General features: G+C 40.7%; 1 protein-coding gene across 11 annotated transcripts in view; it reads right to left on the bottom strand.

Moving 5' to 3' along the window:
• The window catches only part of PHF20 (PHD finger protein 20), a 69263-nt gene that overhangs the window by 6023 nt on the left and 44966 nt on the right, over positions 1 to 18274 (bottom strand). For 9 of the 11 annotated variants that reach the window (XM_017746974.1, XM_017746970.1, XM_017746976.1 and 6 more), the window contains 6 exons: positions 16919 to 17017; positions 14922 to 15083; positions 12534 to 12730; positions 7704 to 7803; positions 3776 to 3971; positions 251 to 650 (listed from right to left, as the gene is read on the bottom strand). In XM_017746974.1, the coding sequence (XP_017602463.1) occupies positions 251 to 650; positions 3776 to 3971; positions 7704 to 7803; positions 12534 to 12730; positions 14922 to 15083; positions 16919 to 17017 (1154 nt within the window). The remainder of the gene's footprint in view (positions 1 to 250; positions 651 to 3775; positions 3972 to 7703; positions 7804 to 12533; positions 12731 to 14921; positions 15084 to 16918; positions 17018 to 18274) is intronic. The other 2 variants (XM_008643482.2, XM_017746973.1) reach the window with 1 other exon arrangement.

The following is an 18274-nucleotide window of genomic DNA, read 5'->3' on the forward strand; positions in this document are numbered from 1 at the left end:
GGTCCACACTTTTCAAATGATTTGAGGTCCAGAAGTCAAACTAGATTTTAAAATTATAATATAAAATGAAGGCGTTTATCACATGTATCATTTAAATTGTTACTGGCAATGTAAATTTAACTAACAGTCTAAAGAAAAAAAACCAAAAAAACCCACAAACAGACCAAAAAGCATTAAAAAAGGCTGAGGTTTGCATGTTGCCAGGTGAATACATGCTCTTTGCCAGAGAGGGCTATTTTAATAAAAATACCTTAGAGTAACTGTGTTTGGATTCATTTTCCATCTTGCATATTTCTTGGTCCAGATTCCAGCTAAACCTCTCTGACAGGGTATCATCCCCATTCTCCCTTATTCTATTTACTCCATCATCCATGGCTGAACCTCTCGTTTCCACAACCAGCCTCTGCTCTATGGCAGGGTAGTAGGCCCGAGGCTTCTGGTAGCAGTGTTCACTCGTAATGTAAGATTCCTCCACAGAAGGAATTGTTGAGGGTTTCTCAACTGTCCCATTCCACGTTCTGTAACTTGCTGTCTCCTCTTTGCAACAGTTTTCCTCAAAGTGAATGATGTGTTTTGTATGGATTTTTTCATCCACCGTGATGTGCTTCCATGGATGACACCAAAGCTTTAAGTCAGGGTGTTCTTTATTTCTGTTCAAACACAAAAAAGTAAACCACCCAAAGTAAATGTCAAAGTGACTAAGCAAACTGTCCTCTTAACTAAAGAAATTAAGAATATTTGAAACATGACATATTCAAGACATCATAATCAGTAAAAAAATGCCCAAATACTCTGAAATAACGTAGTTTCACTGACCTCAGTTGTGATCCTCCTAAAATGTTCCATTAGGTTCACTATTTTTATTTCCATAACATGGTACAAAAGCCAGGTGTTTGGATTAAGAAAAAACTTGAAGAATAAGATACAAACAGATACATACAACTTCTCACCAAAGTTGTCCTTCATGGACCATTTTGCTTCAATATGTGCAATTTATTAACAGCAGAAATTAATTTTAACTGTGATATTTTTAGTAAGGTATGGTACACCAACATTGTAGTGGTGTTCCATAGTGGCCATAGTTCCCTTCATCTGTTCTTAGAAAAATTCTTATTTTAATTGTCTTCAAATTGACTAATACATTACTTATTCCAGCAGAAGGGACAACTATAGGTATCAGATTATTACAAAGATATAACAAACAAAAGATTTAGAGTGAGCATTGTAACTCATGTTCTTCCTCGTGTGTCAGGCATCAAAACAGCAGTAAAAGGAGAGCAAAGCAGAATACTCTGCTATCTTCAAAGGGCTGGCAGCTCATGTGCTACAGCCTGCAGGAACAGCAGAGAAAATTCTGACTCTAAAGCACCTGCACTGGGCTGCACAGAAAGGGGGACCTGCCCTCAAGCAAAGGTGGATGGACTTATTCTATTCAGCTGATCCAACTAAATAGATTTCCTACCTGTTTACCAAACCACTCAACAAAACATGACCACTTGACTTTGGTAGTAACTGCTTTCTAACCCATCCTGCAGCAGCTCAGGTTTCTTCAATGTCTCTCAGAGGGAACCAGAGTGAGTATAGCTGCCAAGGACATGGCTCAGACTATTTCATACAAGCACCTTTGCCTCATATGCAATACATCCTCACCAGTGCTGGCCTAGTGGAGGATGTATCTCCCTGGTGTGTGGGGTATGCCCAGCCCCCGCCCTGGAGGGACATCTGCTGAGATAAGGAGATTGCTTAACCTCCCAGCAGAACTCCCCTGGAAAGGGAGCTACTCTTCAGTTACGTCGAGAAGACAACAAACCCAGAATCCTCTGGGAGACCCTATGCAGATCCTTTGTAACCCATTGGCCTTTACCCTCTGACACCCACCCCCTGTATCCCTATAAAGCTAACCCCCTGCCCCTGCAAGGGCAGAGAGCTGCCCGTCCCTGGCCTCCCCTTTGCCGGGTACGGACCAATAAAGCTGCCTCGTGCGGAACGGAACAGCCACACAGGCCTCTCGTCTCTCTCTGGTCTGGCCTGGAGGCTGCCCTGCAGAGCTGAGCTGAAATCACGAGCTGACAATCACTAAAGAGCTGACAGCTTCTGCACAGGCCCTCCTGGCCAGCAGCTGAGGGAAAACACCGGGCCCTGGGAAGACAATTCCTTTTGGGACCATCTCTCCAGACCGGTCACCTCTTCCTCAGTCAGAGCTACTGACCCCATCACCAGCTGTCATACTGGTGAGCCATCCTGAAGGCACGCCTGGAAAAGTGAAAGCCAGGTGTTCATTTACCAAAGCTTTCTGCTCCAGCTCCACTCATCTGCTATACCTAAAGACATAATATTTTGCTCAGAACAGAGCAAGAGATAACTTTACAAAAGACTGAAATTTTTTCCGAAAAGTGATGCACCAGTTTATAAGAATGAAAATTCAAATGCTAATACTTGAGTAACCTTTTAACTCCTGCCTGCTGAAGGCTCACCCTCCCATGGCACTCTCAGGGTCACCTAAGATCCTTTGCCACCTCCTTGAAACACTGAGCAGCACTCTCCTAATCATTTCAGGCACCTGTGAAATCACCTTCTATCTGTTGATCTGCATCAACAATACGATCATTCTTCTAATTCAGCAATTTTTCAAATCCCTTCTGATTTATGTCATGATACAGAAAACAGGGGCTGAAGCTTTCAACCAGATGATCCAAACACGACTGCATCTCACCTTTAATTAATCCAGGCCATCACACTGATTTCAGCATGAGAGAGAAAAGGAACAAAACCTGTAGCAACCATCACATACACACCCAGTGCTCCCTACCTCTGTACTATGTAAATCTCAATTCACAACTGGAAAGCCAGAAACTGGAGTTCCACTCTTTAATAAAAGGCCCAAGGAGTGGCCTCACAATATTTATGTTTCAGTCTCCAAAGAGGAAAGAGATTACTTACAGATATAACTAAAGGATCCCACAATGCAAAAGCAAAACCTTATGTTAAAATGGCTACTTCTCTTGCTTTAAGCATTTCCAGTTCTGTCAGCAGACCTCCTGCATCACCACAGATAAGGGGGAACAGTCTAAAGAATGCCAAAACCACTTTGTTTTCCAAATAGCTGCTGCCATGCAATTTATCAACTAATAATTTACAACTGTAGAATTCAATAGATTTAGAACTGCTGGATTTGAGTTAGAAAAGAATTTTTTTCAGTCATCAGAACCCAAGGATAACTTAAATAGGAAAATATGCAGAAAAGTTGACTTTATAAGAAAAAACCTTTTGTATAAATAATTATGTTATTTTCTGTACATATAGCTGAAATGACCTTTCCTCAGAAATGAAGTGCTGCACATTGCTGAAGGTGAAACCACTCTCCCACTGCAGCAGAACAACATACTGTACCAAACAAAAAGATCTGATTCCTCTTGGACAAGCTATGATCAGATTTGGGAATGGAGAAGGCAAGGGCTGTAAAAATGGTGCCATGGGTTATAAGTCTATCCTGTTCTTACTTAAAATCCATTTGGGTGATTCAGGAAAAGCTGTCATTCTCAGTTTTCTCCCTTCTTTCTTCACACTTTCCCAACCTTTTCTATACACATTGTCCATTTACACTCAACCCACTTGAACACTTTTCAAGCAGCCAAGTCCTTGATCACATCAGCAATTCAAACTATGTTATAAATCCACAGAGAAGCACAAATCTAAGTCTGAATTTCTGGTTATTTTATACTTGCAGCCTAAGTCCCGAGGAGAACATGCCAGCTGGTACTTAAATAGTGCTTACTGTAATATGCTCATCTTCAGCTGCAGCCCGTGCAGGACTTCGATCACTCGCTGTACATCACCAAGCAGCTGGTGGGTGGCCACTATCTTCTTGGCATTTTGGTGGGAATAATTTTCTTCCAAAAATGCTAAGCCATGCATGTGACCATTACTTAACCACTCCTTTTCATACCAGTACTTTAAGCTGGACCTCTGACCTAAAGTGACAGTAATGAGTCAGTTAAAATGAAACGTTGACGTTACTGGTAGTAGTTCTAATTATCTCCAGGTACCGCAACAGCTTGTTTGTTCTTATCAACAGAACCAATGAAGATCCTGTAACACCAGACATAACCCTGAAGAAATTAAGAGCTTGTAAAGCAGGAAGCAAAAAACCTCTTCCCAATTGCAAAAGCATTCAGACTCCAAATTCCACCGAAGGACATCCGCAACAGGCAGCTGCAGATAAGGCTGAGAAAGGTGTATTTTTAGCAGGATATCACACTGTCTAGCCTAACCACGGTTATGACATAACTTACAGTCTGAATGCAGCTCTCTGCAGACAGAAAAATGCAGAAAAAGGCAATTAACTTCCCAGTGGTCTTGTTTTTAACATCATATGTGTATTAGTACAGTTGTGCTAAAGTACATTTTGAAGAAATCAAGGATGAGATTCTGATAGAAAACTTGCCTAAGTCAAGCTACTAATAATGATAATTCTATCTTAAGAGGTTGGAATATCAACAACAGCTGAAATGAAATGGTGTTGAATGTGTTAAATGCATCAGTAGAAATAACTTAAACTGCCAAACAGTATTACAAAGAAAGATGCTTGCTAAATTGCAAACACACAAAAAAGCTTTATGCTAAATACCTAACAAAAGCTCCCCCCACCCTGTAAAACATACAGTTACTACAGATGTTCTCAGCAGACAGCTTAGCACCCAGAGAAACACTGCATCAGCCACTGCCTATGTACAGCCCAAGCAGCAAGCCCACAAAACCAGAGATAAAACTGGAGCACAACAAGAGAACCATAGTCACAAAAAGGCCTCCAATAGGAGCAGGTTAATATTGACTAGAGGAGAAGCTAAAAAAATAGGGAGTTACTATGCAGCAAAGTAAGACTGAGGTTGGCACTACATAGCAATCCGTGGTTATTAGGTGGCATCAGAAATCTTGACAGGGAAAAAAGGAATTTTGAAGGTTGTACCAGCTCAACCTTCCTGTGTCAAGCAGGAAGGCGAGCAGAATTTTTGGTATGGTCAGAACCACATTGGAGACACTCCCTGCACCTGCATTAGCCCTCCCTCATTAATTTCTGATCAGAGATCTGTGACAGAAAAGTAGAGTTCAGTCCACAAGAATAAAATAGTGACTTTGAGAACTTCATGGTCACCTGAACAACTGAGATGATGTGTACTCTGAGGTAAAAAGTGCTCCCTTTTGAAGTATATAACCTTAAGATACTATATCCACAAGCAATTGTGCTACATAATCATCTTGATCATGTTTAAGCAAGGCTAAATGTTAACAAATCTCTTAAAAATCCCACCTGACTCAAAAAGACCTGAGTAAAATAGCAGTTAGTACAGTTTTTAGACAAAATTACACTAAATTTGCTTTAATTTCTAATAGAATGAGTGGTGCTGTTACAAGTCCTAGCAGTTTAGACTGGGGAAAGCTCCTGAGTTTGCTGAAGAGCCACGCCCAGTTTTAAAAGCCACTTCCTTGCAGATTCATACAGCCTATTAGTTCACTTCAAGCCAAAAAGCAGAGTCACTGAAAAGCAACCCCTGCAGTCAAGAAGTTGGACATGTGTTCCTTTTCCAAGACAGAAGCAAAAATTAAGCCCCCTCCAATGTGAATTTCAGAATCTTCAAATGAATAGTTAATGATTATTTAAGCAAGTGAAGTTGTAATCAGTTTCTGCATAAAAGCACTCATATTCAAGTATGATAACACAAGTTCAGTTTACATGTACATTTTAGTTCCATTTAAAACTACCTTCAACTGACATAAAAGCAAAATATCTTTAATGTAAGTTTAAAATCCCAGAAGCAAGATACTCTGAAAAGCCTTGAATATATTGCTGTCTCTGTAGCAGAAGTTTAAAGTGTAGCATGTCTTCATTGCTGAGAGTACAAACAACAGCAGTAAACCAACTACACAAATCCATGAGTTAAAGTACAAAAGATCTGGTACCTTTCAACAGCCAAAAAACCCTGAGATCACAATCCAAATACATATACAAACTAAAAAGGTATTTTCATCAGGTGAACAGAGATCCATTTTCTTGCCATTTATAACCATGGACTCAAGCCCAAACCTCATACATTTTCACTTTCAGCATGGCTTTGTAATCCATAGAGTAGAAAGTCAGAAAATATTCAAGTGTAATTTTACCTGCTGTGCAAGATGGACTAATGCATTTAAAAATATCTACTTAGAAGGAGAATGTATTGCTTAATCAACTCTTACTGTGTTACCCCGGGTAAATACCAACACATAGGTTATTGCAGGTGTGTTAGTTTTGCACAGCCTGGTTTTGGTAGCAGGGGGACCACACAGGTGCCTTCTGTGAGAAGCTGCTGGAAGCTTCCCACCATGTCCAGCAGAGCCAATGGCTGGTGGCTCTGAAGATGGACATGCTGCTGGCCAAGGCTGGGCCAATTAGGGATGATGTAACACCTCTGTGATAACAGATTTCAGAAGAAATCAAAACAAAGTGGGGCATGCACAGTTTTAATTGCAGCTAGAGAAGAGGAGGAAGTGAGCACATGTGAGAGAAACAACAGGGAGACACCAAGGGCAGGGAAGAAGGAGGGGGAGGAGGTGCTCCAGGCACCGCGGCTGAGATTCCTCTGCAGGCCATGGTGAAGACCACGGTGAAGCAGCCGTGCCCCTGCAGCCCCTGGGGATCCACGGGGGGTGGAGGACTGCAGCCCGTGGAAAGAGAGACCCACAGTGCAGCAGTTTTGGGAGGACTGTGTGCCCATGGGAGGGACTGACAGTGCAGCAGTTTTGGGAGGACTGCTGCTCGTGAGAGTGGACCCACGCCGGGGAAGGTCACGGAGAACTGTCTCCCGTGGGAGGGAGCCCCCGGCCGCACAGGGGAACAAGTCCTCTCCCTGAGCCACGTGGAAGAAAACCTCGGGTAACAACCAACCAAAACCCCCACGCCCTGTCTCCTGCGCTGTAGGTGGGAAGGAGGGAGGGGCTGGGGGAAGAAAATGTGCTTTTAAGGCTCATTTTATTTCTCATTATCCTCCTCTGATTTTGTTGGTAATAAACTCGCTTTGTATCTCTAAGTTGAGCCTGTTTTGCCCTTGGAGTGTTTTCTCCTGGGCCTTATCTCAACTGATGAACCCTTTGTTAAGTTTTTCTCTCCTCTGCCCAGCTGTAGCAGGGGAGGGCGTGTGAGCAGCTTTTGTGGGTGCCTGGCATTTGGCCAGTGTGTAACCAAGACAGCAGGTAATGCAGTCAACAAGAGCCACAGCTGAGGAGAGCCAGGTCCCTTGTGCCAACTCATTTTAAAGAATGCGTAATAAAAGCCTGATCTTGCTGGGGGAGAGCTGCAGCCTCATCTCCTAAGCTGTGCCCATGGGGAGTCTTTGCTTGAGCTTCCTGAGTGTTTTCTACACTCGTTTGCCACAGACAGTACAATCCTTATTACAGCAAATACATGACAGACGGTCATCACAGTGAAAACATTCATTTCCATTCCTCTCCTGTTGTAATTCTACAATATTGACTCATGGACATTCACATAAATTACACTTTCTGTATCTGTAACTGAAAATTATCTACAGTGACAGATACAGGTAGGGGGGGAAAAAAACAGTGTAATTTTTGAGAGAGATAGATAGCTATAGATACAGATGAGATACAGACAAACTAGCAGATTTACTACATATATAACAAGGGTCTGTAACCTTAAATTTCTGTACCTGGAGGATCTTGGCAAATATAGCAGGTGTATTTCTCAGGTATATTATCTTCCAGTAAGCCCATACAGACTCCATGCTGCCAGCACAGACACTCTTCACACTGTTCAAAGTCACAAAGTGCACATTAACAGAAATGAAGGCTAGAGGAGCTCAATACCATTATGTCAATTAAGAAACACAGGATCTACATATTTTAAGACAAAAAGATCTATTAATACCCGCACCTCACCTTTCACTTAACAAGCAAATACATTACAAATCAGGCTATAATAAAATGGGAGCCCTTCCCACTCATTTTTCACATATGTTTCTGGAGAATGACAATTAAAAAGTGGAAGCAGAGATCCTGAAAGGTAGGAAAATACTCCTCCCTATGGAGATGAAAATCTTTCATGAGATGCATGTGCATGTAACCAGGATAGCCAACAGAGCAATCAAGCTTTTTTCACCAAAACAGATCAATTTTTCTGAATTCAAAAGCTTCCCCCTTAAACAGTAAACCACCTTCAATTATCAAATCCCAGAGATATTTATGTCACACAGGAATAGCCAATATTATGCTTTACTGATTCTTGTACCCCCAACATTTTATCCATTTCAAAGGTAGCCCAACTAACACAAACCTGCAGTACAGATACAGCTGCACCAGCTTTAAGAGCTTCCAACATCCTTCCAAGGCAGGGCAAGCATACTGGCAACAACTGAATATAATTTGGATCTATTTGGCACAGTTACACTATTTAAAATGTAATCACTGTTCTTAAAGCCATGCTGCTCTAGAGCAGGAAAAAAACTACATTCACATGTTTTGTTTCTGTCATTTTCTCCCCCCACCAGTATTTTAATGAGAGACAAAATTTTGACTGTAGGCTACAGACCACTGAAACATGGAACAAAACCCCACATAAGAACATTAAGTCAATTTTGATTGGAAACTGTGATGTCAGTTAAAAATTACTATTTTCCCAAGCAGTGAGACAAGAGATCATATACCCTTTATTTCTCAGAGCATAAACCAAAAGCAGAGATGTTGTCAATGCTGCAACAGGACTGCAATATGAGCTAAACCAAGCCCTAAAAGCAACTGCAAACAATCTCAGATGTTGCTCTTCACTGACCTACAAAAATGCCAACTTGCTAAACATGTCATCTGTGTTCAACACCACTTTAATTAATGCTCTTGTCTGCTGCCCTTCCTCAAGCTAGGAGGGACAGAAAGGGACAACCAGATTTTGAATACTTCACTGCATTAAATGAGCAGTCCGGGCGCGGAGGAAATAGAAGCTCCGGGAATGGAGAATGTAAAAGGCTAGAAACAGGTTTCTGAAGGATGGGACCAACAATGTTTTGCCTTCCAAAATGGGTGAATAGACCTAAAGCATTTAGGAGATGCTTCCAAAAAAGGCAGAGAAACCATCCTCCTTTCACAAACTAAAGCCAGAAAAAGATGTTCTAAAACAAAGAAAACAGGTAAGAGAAATAGATGCTGCGCTAAAAATAATAAGGGAGCTCCTGGATGGAGTTACACCTGCATCCTATAAATCATGCCATATTGCACTCAGTGATTTTCCAGGCAATCTTGCCCAGAACTCTAGTGAAGCATCTGTCCTGGGTTACAAGTGGGGTTATAACCAAACAATGTATTCTATTCCCATCTACGTTATTCCTAATGAACTGTTAATGGGGGTGGTTTGCAACAGCTGCCCACTGCACACCCCACCCCCCAGTCAGCAAGTGTTAGATAAGGGAAAGGGGCAACCACCTCCCCCCCCCCCCAATCTGGGCACATCAGGGTAGTGTTTCTTTGTCTTCACAAACTGACTGAACCGTGATAACTACACCCAGCTGAAGGTGGTCATCTCTGCCAGTGGGGTCATAATGGCTCAAAGCCCCAATGGGCAGCTGTAACAACTTAGGCCATCAAAGACTCCCCAGCATATTCCATGACTCATTGGACTACATCATTCCACTCTGAAATTCCCCGCTCTGGGGGAGGTACCGAGCATCCCTGCCTGTATCTGACCATAAATAATCTGGGTGCTTTGGGGACTTAGGACATGAGGACCACTGGACAGATCAGAGAAGGACGTGAACTTCCGCAGAAGGACCAGACCTCCCACAGGACCACTGCTCTCAACCACAACCATCATTTCAACAGGACTGCACTCACTATTTGGTAGGACTGTGACCACCACCCTGAGCAATAGGGTACCAGGCTGTAGTCTGACTGTGGGTTTAAGCCAGGTTTTGTGTATCATTGCATTTACTGTGATCTTTCTATTAAATTGTAACTCCGACCTGAAATCTCTCTCCAGGTATTTATGTGGGGTTCATTTCTCCCGCTGGTTTACTTTCAAACCAGCACAAGCATTCCAACTTTTTGTTATTTTACTCAACTGATATTTAAATATCCAACCCCGTCAGGGCACAGGTCCATTCTTTAACCTGCAGGTTCTACTGCACACTGTGGCTGCCAGGCTACAGGATACTGCTGTGCACACATGCTACAGGGAAGCTACTCCCTGCCCAGGTGGTAAGTAGGGAGGTTCAAAGAATGCAAAGTAGGAGATTTAGAAGAGAAAAAATGTGCAGCATTGTGCAAAAAATATTTAAATTGAAATTCAAGTCACAAAAGAAATAACTGAACCCAAAAGACATGCATTTAAAGCAGCTTTTCACCTTCCAGAAAAAAAAATCTGAAGTCCATTTATACCCATCACCTCTGAGGCCATCAAATCTAGCCCCAGAATTTTCTGCATCATACACAAATTCACCAATGTTTAAGTACAAAAACCGAAAAGAAGGGACAATGACAGTCTGTCTGGACTTTTTTGGGCCTCACCATAAAAACTGAGTGCTGTGCCTCCAGAAGGAACACAGGGCAATGCTACACTGCTGCTTTACACCAGCTCCATAAATGAAGTCTAGTAACCTCCTTGCAGTTATAGAGACTGGAACAAAACAGCACTGACCAACAATACAGTATTTTTCTGTACTTCTTTTTCCAGATCTGACTTCTACTAACTGAAGCAGATACTTCTATAAATGCAAACCCAGACTTCTGCATCACGGTGCAATGAATGACATCCTTAATGCAAAAATTGCTCAAGACAATTTAAGGCAAGTACACGTCAAAGAAAATTGTTTATAAAATCTTCCGAATGTAGGGGAAAGTTTAGTTTACATACCTAAAGGAACAAACTCCCATTTTAACTGTGTATGAGTTTCATTAAACCTTAACAGTCCCCCCATCTTTCATGGAGAAGAAGGTACTGATGTGTTTAAAATTAACGTTTTCCTTCATTATTTCTAAATTTGGTACATTCATGGAAATGAGCACAGCTCGAGGAGAATGCTTGGCATTCTCCCTCTTGTAAGAGAGGAGGGGATACATGTATACTGGGAGGAATGAACCTTCTGCCAGATCCATGAAGAAAATGTCCCAGCTCCTCATTCCGATACCAAGATGGGTACACAGCAAACCCAAGCAGGTACCCCAAGTGCCAGCGCAATTCCTCTCATCTCAATCCCCATAGAGAATGCAGGTACTCATGATACTGCTGATCTTCATTCATCTCCTCTCCAGAGAGAATAACCTACTCTCCTAGCTAATTATTTCATAAAATAGCCGAAGTGTTAAAAAGTTTGCAATATGCCAAAAAACCTGCCCAAACTAGTTCAACCTAGCAAGTCCATCTTAAGAAGCAGCCCATGAAACTTTAAAGGAAAGGCATCCATAGGCTGTATCCTGAGCCAGCTGACAGCTCCTTACATTCTGCAATCCCAACCTAGTGTTGAACTTAACTTTTGCCAGAAAATTATACTCCAGGCTATTTCTTTGGGTTTCTTTCTGTAAGCCATCTCCTCAGAGGACATTCAGCCCCTTTAGTCACCACTCTCAGACTCCTTTTTTTCTCTTGTACACTCTGGTGCTATTTACTTAAATCTGACCACTGCCCATCACTCCACCCTCCCCTACTAATTCATAAGGTACCTTTTGCCCTGCATTGCCAGGATCCAACACTAAAACAACAGTGTGCATCGAAGTGAACTCACTACTAAGAGAAAAAGCATCAAACCTTCCACAGCAAAGCTCCATGAAATAGCATGGAAACCCAAAGAAAATTAATTAGAACAAAAAATTATGAAGAAATTGAATTTATCTTTTTGACTTCACCTCTTGAAATCAGTAGCAACTGGGTGGATAATTTACAAGCATCTCAAAAAGTAAAAATAAACAGGCAGGTAACTTCCAAGGAGGTCTTTATCAACAGTTTTAAGCAGGAGAGGTAATAGAAACCTCTCCAAGTTTTCAGCGAAGCTGGTTTAAAAAGGGCACATACACGTGGAATGGACATGTGCAGCTCTGCTTTAAAGCAAAACACTCAAGTGTGGATTTTTTTGTTGTTGTTCAGCCTGTCTGGAGAATTGTATGTGTAAGTTAAGCTTCTTGCCAGGCCAGAGGAATGGGAGGTACACTACTATCTCATGGCAATGTTCCGAACAGGCTCTAAATTAGAGGGAGCCTAAAAATCACCGATTTCAAATATGCATTCTCAAAATCTAGGAAGTCTTCTATTTTTAGAAAAATTCACAAATGACAAACCAACCATTTATGACTTGGAGTGAATTTTCCCTCTTTCCTTCAATTAAAAATCCCAAACTGTACTGTGAAGCAAAATTGTTTTAACTATCGTAGCAGTTACTCTGACAGATTACCTGAAAAAATGTTATGACTTTGGAAGGCAACAATAGCTTATTTCATGTACAAAACAAAAGCTTTTCCACTGACACCTTCCACTGAAATGTGCATTTACCCTTACTTCATACCTGAATCATGAAGTCATTTTCTTCTTTTACTTCACAAACACACCGAACAATCTCAAAATCACTTTCTTCAACTTCTTCATCAGGGTTGGTGGTTACATCAACATCCTGACTGCAGTCATCATCACTCCAAAGCAAGCTATCCATAGATGACTCACTCAGGGTGTCATCCTCTGTACAAGAAGGATTTATATAAAATCCTGAGTAATGACAAAAAAAGTCCCTCGGGATCCCATCCCAAGTATGCACACATACATTCGTAAAAGCATGAGTTCACAGTGTAATTTAAGGAATATCACAATATTGACAGTTTATTGAAAGTTACTACATAATGAAGTTTTATAGTCTCATTGATGGCTCCTTCAAAATACTCTAACTTAACAGCTTTTGTCATTAAAACTGTATTGTCAACATGAAGTGTCTCAAACCAAAGGCACAAAGTCTCTTAAGACAAATAACTATAAAAAACAAAACCAGGCTTCTACATTCAAACAAGATTCATGGTAGTTGCAGCAATTCATACAGAACTGTGACTTGGCACTTCTAGTGCAGAGCTCTCAAAAAGAGGCAGGACAGTTCTGTTTTATGAACCGTTCAATCTCACAAAGTGATGTTTCCATGACAGAAATACCGAGTCCAACACAGAACTTAATCCTGCTTCAGAAATTATTATTTTCCTTTAGTCTTCTGCTTAGGATGCGTTTATAAACTCACAGGCAGTGCACTGCACGAGGTATTCTTCCAGAACACACCTACACAACTAAAGCATTAATGCATCCTAGATTGAATAAAACTGCCAAGAAAATTTTTACTGAACAGCATGCTAAATTGAGATTCTTACCTCAATAATATTAAAGCAATGTCTGCATCTTCCTTGGGGATAGAATGGGAGGGTCAGAGGAAGATGATGAGGTATTTTAATTTTTTGAAAACAATTTAATGAGTTAGAGGGGAATGGAAGGTAAAAAATTGAGTTTTAGGTTAAGACTGTGGGGTAGTTATACCCTACAGTGGGTATAACTACTTTCATCATTTAGCTCGTAGAATCATAGAATGCAAAAATAGAACCACCAGTCTGTGGCATAAACTACATCTTCTGGAGAAACATCTGTTCTCAAATTAAAGGGGTTGAGAACCCAACACAATAGTTTATTTTCATGTTTGAAAGTTCTATTCCACCTCTGAACTAGGACACTCTTTCTTAAAGCACTGTGAAAGCGACAGGTTAGGCACACTACACTTCCGTATTACACAAAATTTTCACTTTTATTTACAACAGATCTTGTTTATCTAGACACAAATTCTGCAGATGCAAAAAGCAACAAAACAATTGCGAAAAGGATGAAAAAAAGTAATTTCCAGTATTTTCCACCACTTTCAATGTCTGTGAACTGATCAAAAGAAGCCTGAGCAACTGATGGCCAAGTTACTAAACCACATGTTCTATGGTTGATATACTCCAGAAACACAACTGCTCAGACTTGCAAAACATGTTTCAAGACATTACACCATCTGCACTTCAGTAGTTTTTAATACTTCCTGTCTGACCTAAATTTTCCTGTCTGACCTGTTTAACCTGAAGTTAAATTTTACTTTTGTCTAATAACAAACAAAGTTGTGTCCAAAAAAAATCAAATGGTTCTCAACAGTGTATCTGTACAAAAAGGAAGTTAAGGTTCTTGTATATAATCAAGCTGTCATACATTTTCTGTTTCCTTCAAATCTGTGAGTTTTAAGAAGAGACAAAACAAATGTTTATCTTTTTTACTGTACCAGCTTGTGACAGTAAATAGTAATATGGACCAAGATATTAAGAATTATGAAAGCTGGTACACAGCGGCTGGATTTTTATGAGATCTGTGCGTGAAGTATTATGAAGACACCAATAAACAGTTACTCATGAGCTTGTCATTAAGAAGCTCAAATAGTCATTAGAACCATGTATCATTCTGTATCTATACAACTACACATCACCACACCCAGTGGTGTCTCGAACACAACAAGCTTGCAAAGCACCCATTTTTAACTCTGAAGGAGTTTTTACTTTGTAGAAACCTTTGAAAATATGAAAAATGTAATTATTAAGTTGGAACATGGTTATTTTAGAAGTTAATAAGGTACTGAAAAAAAATGCAAAATGAGTTTGATTTCTGAAATAAGGGCAACAGTCTTGAAGTGTATATGAAGGTAAAGTCAAAGCAAAAAGCGGCAACATCAAGCTCTGCAAACGAACTGGGTCCAGTTTTGTCAGAGGGAAAGAAATACACAGCCCTCAGTAAGAATAGCCAAATTTACACAACAAGAACCAGTTTTCAAACATGTTAGTGCTGCTCACATATTTACTGGTAATGAAGAACAGAACCAGCAAGCCATAGAGGAGAGTCATCTCACCATTTACTTTTGATTTTCCCTTGTGCTGTCCGGAATCAGCGCAGTGCAGCAGTGTGCTTAGGTGGGCAGATGATTTATTTGAAGAAGTAGATTTTGTGACAACTGGTTTTTCAAGTGAAAGCTCTTGTGAGACATCTGTGTTCTCCCCAGTGCCAGAACACCCTGTAAAATTGTAGTAAGAGTTATCATTAAAAATCTATGGTCAAAAAAAGTTGACAGAAGAAACAGCACCATGCATGCCCATAGCAGGCATGTGTCATTCACTTAGCCAGTTCTCAGTATGCTGGGGCTCAGGGACTGCATGATGCTGCTGCAAGATGTGCAAGCTTTCCAGAGGCAAGGAAGGTATTGTCTGAACCAGACAATTTTATGCCGCTCAGTCACTGTTTATTGCTGACAGAAGTGAGAAAGGTGTAAGCGACCAGCCTTTCCAGGATTTAACTATTCTTCAGGCTGAGTAGGTGTAGAAATGCTTTTGCTTTACAGGCACTTCCACACAAGCACTGCTAGCTGGAGACCTCCCCCTCACACCCCACTCTTACTGACACAGGCTACACACATTCCGTACTCTCACAGACTTCAAAGTGGACAGCAAGTACTCATTTTCCTAGTCTATGTATGGAACAGGATACACAGGTGGACAAACCCCAATTAGGAGTGTATGAAGAAAACACCGTGAATGGTTCCTCTGTGAGGTCCCCACCTGTCATGGCCTACACTGGATATAAATAAGGCTGGCTACAGTTACAAGTAGGACCCTCCAGGTATGTGGAAAAAATCTGCACAGTTCCTGGACTGAATTACCGTAAGGTCAACATCAAAAAAAGGCACACAACATCTTGAAATCCCAGGACAGACTGACAAGCAGCTCATGGGATTTATTTGTGCATAAATCTACAAATTATATTTTGCACATTATCATTATACTTATGAGCACCATACAATCAGAAACTCATTAAAATTATTTGTTTCAGTACAATTTAAGTCACTTGGCGTAGGGTTCTTCCCATCCACTCTCTTGATAGCTTGCCCTATTTCTTCATGGCAGCAAACAGAAAAGTAAGGTATTTCCTTTCTATCTCAGAAACTCCTCCTTAAGATCTAGTTTCACAACTTATGCCTAGCAGATTGAAGTATGCTGCATCAGTGATCCCAGACATCCATCAATAGCAGAGAAAGTTGTCACACTTGATCCCTAAACGTTTCACCAAAGAAATCTTCCAGAATCAGCTGTGTTTTCAGCAGTGAAGAATCCATTACCTCTAACACCTGGGCCTCTACATCAAGTTCAAAGCTTGAAGTGGCCAAAGGAAAGCATTCCCAGGCCTCCATAGATGAAACCAACAGAGAAGACACGTTGCTGCTACAGCCATTTTAATGTAGTGCAACAGCATGTTATGAGACATGAGGGGGACACAGCTTTAAATTGGGCTTTTACTTAATCTCTTCAGAAAAAAAAGATTAATTTCCTCTAAGAAAGAAATTAAGGCTGTGACAGGTTTAATTGGACTAATTGTCACATCCCCCTTCCCCCATGTGAAGGTGTAAGAAATAAGGTTAACAGCAGAAAAAGAGGACTCAATGTTTCCAAACTCCACCATTCACAAAGCAGGCCCAGAACTAACATAACTGAGAATAGCCTGTACCCAGGGCACCTGCACCCTCTTAACTGGGCAAAGCTTGCAACAGAGACACAGTTATTAAGGAAAAGCCCGCCTTAAAGACTGACATTCACTTAGGAGTGACATTTATTCTGTGCCATTACAAGCATTACTGCAAGCCACGTGGCCATCCAGCATTCACAATGAAGCTTAACCAGGAAATAGATTATCTTGCCAATCACAATTTAAAATCAACCACTTAATAAAATGAAAGCTATGTGAAGAAAGCAGTCTTAAGAGCAATGCCTGCTCTTAAGTGATCTAAAGCGAATTTTTTGAGGTAACAAAACAAAACAATGAAGCCAGTTTCATCTACAGAAGAAAAATGAGCTTTACCAGGCTTAGACCTCTTTTTCTTTTTTTTCTTTTTCTTTGACTTGGATCTTCCATAGTCTTTGGATTTTCTTTCTTTGTTCTTCTCATGTCCTTTAACAGCTGAAATTAGACAATATTTCAAGTTAGTTTAAAAAATATATATACATTTATTCTACTTATTAATTTTCTTAAAGGCCTCCACAGTTTCTTTGGACAATCAAGGCCAGTTCACTGCAAAAAAAAAAAAAAACAACCAAGAAAACTTATATGTAAGAATTCCTGAGCTCTCAATTGGAATGATCTATTTTAAGTCCTAATTTGACTGTCCCATAACAAAATATGAGTATTATGTGGGAGACATCAAATATACAGCAGTGCCCATAATTTACATGCTTCAGAGATTATAAAAAAGACTGAGGGATTTGTTACATCTGGACATTTCACTAGCATTGTAATAGAACAAAACCCCAATACCCCAAAATTCAGTTCCCCAGTCAAATATTTTGATATTGAAAACGGAGTAACCGGTTCAGCTGGCTTTTATCTCAACATCTCAACATCTGTTCTCCATCCTATTTTTATGGGATTAAAAACACACCATAATTTCTGAATGATTGAGTGACAGCTGTCAATCAAGTCTATCCTCAGAGCATGCACAGCACAGTATAACCCTGTTGCAAGGTCATGTATACAAATCCCTGCTTTCTGGACCCCAGTGTTTGGTTACAACTCCTGTCTTTCAGATTTAGGTCTCAGCAGCAGCATTTCTAGATACTTACACAGTCCTTAAGTAAATTATCCTGACTCAGCTAGAGATGTAATCAATGCCTATTATGGAAGGATGCCTTGTATCTCAAAAGGGCTCTGCTCTCAAGTGTGCTTGGCTGATTGAGCCATTCACCATCCCATTCAGAAATCTAGTTCAATGTTGGATGATAAGAGATCTGAATAAGCACTTCAAGACACTCAATACTGTAAGACATCTTCACTTGCACAAACTATTTGAGAACCCTAGGTTGTCTCTAACCTCTGTAACCATTTATGAAGCAAACCAGCAATACCAGTGTATTACGTCAACCTCTTTCATACATGCCAACAGTAAACTCCCCAATTCACTTGCTGTGTATTTATGGCATAAACAGTTCACTGAGAAACTGCAAACTGCAGTCACATTTTATCAGCCGTGGTAAGCATGCAGGAGACATGCTCAACAGCTTGTCCTCAGGAGATTCTTTAGTTCTGCACCTCCCCATCCCTCTCAGTCCCTGAAGATTTCCTGCTACTTTGCCACTTCTGTGCCCCTCTTGGCATGAGGTTAGTGAAGGCAACTCAGTGTGCTCACCCACATAGCCACACCAGTCACCTGGCCCTCAAAGG

Source organism: Corvus brachyrhynchos, unplaced genomic scaffold (genome assembly GCF_000691975.1).
Source record: "Corvus brachyrhynchos isolate BGI_N302 unplaced genomic scaffold, ASM69197v1 scaffold661, whole genome shotgun sequence".
NCBI classification, from domain to species: Eukaryota; Metazoa; Chordata; class Aves; order Passeriformes; family Corvidae; genus Corvus; species Corvus brachyrhynchos.